At 42.1% G+C, this 4,228-nt stretch overlaps 1 protein-coding gene across 1 annotated transcript; it reads left to right on the forward strand.

The window, feature by feature from the left end:
• Positions 1-2,971: 2,971 nt before the first annotated feature.
• Positions 2,972-3,913, forward strand: LOC128107964 (olfactory receptor 49). The gene has a single exon (XM_052734292.1). It carries the CDS (start codon positions 2,972-2,974, stop codon positions 3,911-3,913), a length of 942 nt encoding a protein of 313 aa, XP_052590252.1.
• The last annotated feature ends 315 nt before the right edge of the window (positions 3,914-4,228 follow it).

Raw genomic sequence — 4,228 nt, forward strand, 5'->3', positions numbered from 1 at the left:
AGTCACCTAAGGAGTTTGTAAATCCAGTTCTGGTGAGTTTCCAGAGATAGCTCATTTTGGGGAGGACTGAGGGAGAGAGTATTGCAAAGGAGATGGGAAAACATGAAGGTCTGGTAGTGTGTGAAGTGCGATGGGACAAGACCTGCCTGTGTTTGTGAGTGGCAGAACATCTGGCAGCCCTGGAGCCTCCATCTTATGAAACTCTGGCGATTCTCTAAAGAAGTGTAGTCCTTCAAGCAACATTGTAGACCCAGAGGCTTCCATGAAAAACAGTTATTAGTCAAGTACTACAGCCATCAGGGAGTAGGGTTGTATGCCTGGTGCAATTTTTGGAATGGGGAAAAGCGTCCTTCAGGACTCTGTCTAAACACCTGTTATTGTTTCCAGGTGTCCACTGGCCGACTACAGCACAGCTGCTTCTCTGGTTCCTTCTCACTTCTCAAGTATCTCGATTGGAGTGCGGCCCCGTGAATCACAGTATCTCCAAGGTTTTTCTTATACTTTCTTTTTAAAATACCTTTTAGATGAAAACAGAAGTATCTCACTCTCCCCCTTTCCTTTCCTCTCTCCAGCTCTTCTCAGTGCCTGTCTTCCAACCTTCACAACCCCCTTCTCAAATTGATAGCTCCCTTCTCTTTGAGTATTACTATTCATACATTTCTAGAATATGTATGATTTGTATGCACATACACATAAGTATGTGGAAAGGAGATATTTTCACAAGGTTCCACCCCTAGACAAAGAGCTGTAGTTAACCATGACCGCTGCAAGGGGCAGAACTAGCATCTCCCAGGAATGACCCCTCATTGGCTTTTCCTGTGTTTTCAACCATTTGTTTCCTCTTTGTTGGCAAAATGTTCTACCCAACTCTAAACCCAAATAAGCTTACTGTGCCCATTTCTTTCATTTTTGGATTTAGAATATTACACAAACAATCATATAAAAGAAAAGCCACTCATAACCCTCTATTTTTGCACGTCCATTTTCTCTTCTAGTGGCTGGTACTTCTCCATAAAAACACATATTTTACTCATGTATAATGTAGTATGTTGTCATTTCTCAGAGTTAACCTTATCACATCAGTTCCTTCTCTTGTCTGTGACAGAGTTCATTGCCCACACAGAAAGAAGCTTGCCTTGAGCCAGGTGTGAGGGCACACATCTGTATTCCCAGCATTTTAGAGGGTGAGGCAAGAGGATTGCAAAGTTGAGGACAGTCTAAGGACAATATTAACTTATATACGCTAGAAAGAATAATCACTTAAGGTGAAAGATATATTCTCTAAAATTGAGATCGAATTCATGAATAACTCTGGATGGCCATTTATATTACTATTATTTGATTTGATTATTCTGGATATTATACAAAAGCACTAAACATGATAAAAATGCATCTTCTCACCTCTACATATCAGTTTCATGTACATGTATTCCTCAAAAAAGTAGTAGCCAAATAACTACAAAATGTTTATAATAATGACATATCATTTTATTAATATATGAGAAGCAAAGGGGTGAAATGCGTAATCTATGAGTATAGCTATATAAGCCAATCCATAGATGATAAAGAACAATATAAAACATGCAACAGAGTCCGCACAAAACAGAGCTGTGGTGCTTGAAACCAGCCTCTAACAGATTAGATAAGGGTTGTGCCACAGAGCTCCCCTCCCAGCCCTGCACCTCAAAGTCTTCATAGACTGGGAAAAGTGAGATGGCTCAGTAATTGAGAGCACATCCTGCTCTTGCAGAGGACCTGAGTTCAACTCCCATGTTGGGCAGCTCCAGCTCCAGGGGATCCAACATCTCTGATTCTGAGGGCACCTGTACTCACATGCACATACTCACACACAGACTCAAACATTTATATATAGTTAAAAATATAAAAATAAATCTTCAAATTAAAAAAAAATCATCGTGGATGCCGTCTCTGTGGGGATACAGATGAGTCTTTATTTCTCTTACTCTACACTCCTAAATTCTATAATGAGCTGTTAATATTTATATTATTATTATTATTATTATTATTATTGTGTGCCGTAGAGCAAGTGTGGCCGTCAGGGGACCACTTTGTGGATGTGGGGCTGTCCTTCCACCTCTGCAGGGGTTCTAGGGATTGAATTATGGTTATCAGGCTCACATAGCAAGTGCTCTACCCACTGAGCCCTCCCACCAGCCCACAGACAATATTTTTTTTACGATTTTTTGACATATTTGAAAACAATGTTTCCCCTAAATCCACTATATTTCCTATTACACTACCCTTACATTATTATCCTACTAATTTTGGTCATAAAGGAAGAAATGAAGATAAGCAGCACTATGGAGCTGCTTGCTCTTGTGTCCAGCCCAGGACTGTGTATTGGCTATGAATTATCTGCTTAAATCTCGGAAGAAGTTTCCATAGGTACTGTTTTGGTTTTGTTTCTGTTTTTCATATGGATGAAATGAGATTCTTAAGTTGAGGTAACTGGAATTCAAGCCCAGTCACCATCTTTTCTAAAATGCCTTCCGTAGCAAGCTTGGTAAGCTTCCCATCAACGATGGTGATAAGAGTCTTTGATTCACATTTGCAAAGGGAAATGTTTTCATGGATTTAGGAGGCCTCTTACAACATTTAAGTGAATATGGAAAAAGATACCATCCAATCTAAAATAATGAAAAAATTTCCTAGCAGAAAGAAGATAGGTTACATAAAAAGATGTTTAAATTTTTTTCTCTAAGTAACTACCCCAAATTTCCTAAAATGATGTCCAAGTTTATGATCTGCTCTTGACTCAGTGAGAGATCTTAATCACTAGCCTGAGGAGTGAGAAGGCGAGAAGCTTAAAACACTAAGGGAGCCCTCCAGCTCGAAGTGCAATACTCATTCCTCCTGATTTTTCAGGCCTGTATTGTCACCAGGTGCTCAGAAGTCAGGTCCTGATGCTGAGCATCATCTGTGAGCATCCTCAGCAGAGGTGGGAGGAGCCATGGAGAACAGCACCACTGTCACTGAGTTCATTTTGCTGGGGCTGTCTGATGCCTGTGAGCTGCAGGTGCTCATTTTCCTGGGCTTCCTCTTGACCTACCTCCTCACACTGCTGGGAAACTTCCTCATCATCTTCATCACTCTTGCGGACAGGCGTCTTTACACCCCCATGTACTACTTCCTGCGCAACTTTGCCGTCCTAGAGATCTGGTTCACCTCCGTCATCTTCCCCAAGATGCTAACCAACATCATCACAGGACACAAGACCATCTCCCTACTAGGCTGCTTCCTCCAGGCATTCCTCTATTTCTTCCTGGGCACCACGGAGTTCTTTCTACTGGCAGTGATGTCCTTTGACAGGTACGTGGCCATCTGTAACCCTCTGCGTTATGCCACCATCATGAGCAAAAGAGTCTGTGTCCAGCTTGTGTTTTGCTCATGGATGTCGGGATTACTTCTCATCACGGTTCCCAGCTCCATTTTATTTCAGCAGCCATTCTGCGGCTCCAACATCATTAATCATTTCTTCTGTGACAACTTTCCACTCTTGGAACTAGTATGTGCAGATACAAGCCTGATGGAGTTCCTGGGTTTTGTTATTGCCAACTTCAGCCTCCTGGGCACTCTGGCTGTGACTGCCACATGCTATGGCCACATCCTCTACACCATCCTGCACATCCCCTCAGCCAAGGAGAGGAAGAAAGCCTTCTCAACTTGCTCCTCTCACATCATTGTGGTGTCTCTCTTCTATGGCAGCTGTATCTTTATGTATGTCCGGTCCGGCAAGAGTGGACAGGGGGAGGATCACAACAAGGTGGTGGCATTGCTCAACACTGTAGTGACACCAACACTCAATCCCTTCATCTACACCCTGAGGAACAAGCAGGTGAAGCAGGTGTTTAGGGAGCATGTGAGCAAGCTACAAAAGTTGAGCCAGACGTGAAGAAAAAACACATTGCCAACTTGCCTGAATCTTTGCTAATAAGACCTGCCTTGGTAGCCGCTGATTTTCTCCATGAGGGCAGTTTTGTGTGATGTGCTCTGATGTACTGCACTTTCTTACTTGTATCATGGCCGTCCATTCTGTCTCATTTAGAGACGACAGAAATTCCAACATACCAGTGCTATGTGTTATGATTTGATATTTCGGATCCTAGCCTGTATCTGAATTTTATAAATTTCCCTTTCTTAAATGCTGAGAATAAACTTGGTATTTCTTTGCTAGTACTTTTCAAATTTGATGAAAAGTATGCCTGAA

Source organism: Peromyscus californicus, unplaced genomic scaffold (assembly GCF_007827085.1).
Source record: "Peromyscus californicus insignis strain IS unplaced genomic scaffold, ASM782708v3 Scaffold_12__1_contigs__length_115047231, whole genome shotgun sequence".
Lineage (NCBI taxonomy): Eukaryota > Metazoa > Chordata > Mammalia > Rodentia > Cricetidae > Peromyscus > Peromyscus californicus.

Coding starts and splice junctions, on each gene's coding strand:
- LOC128107964 (XM_052734292.1), top strand. CDS start 2,972: ATGGAGAACAGCACCACTGTCACTGAGTTCATTTTGCTGGGGCTGTCT.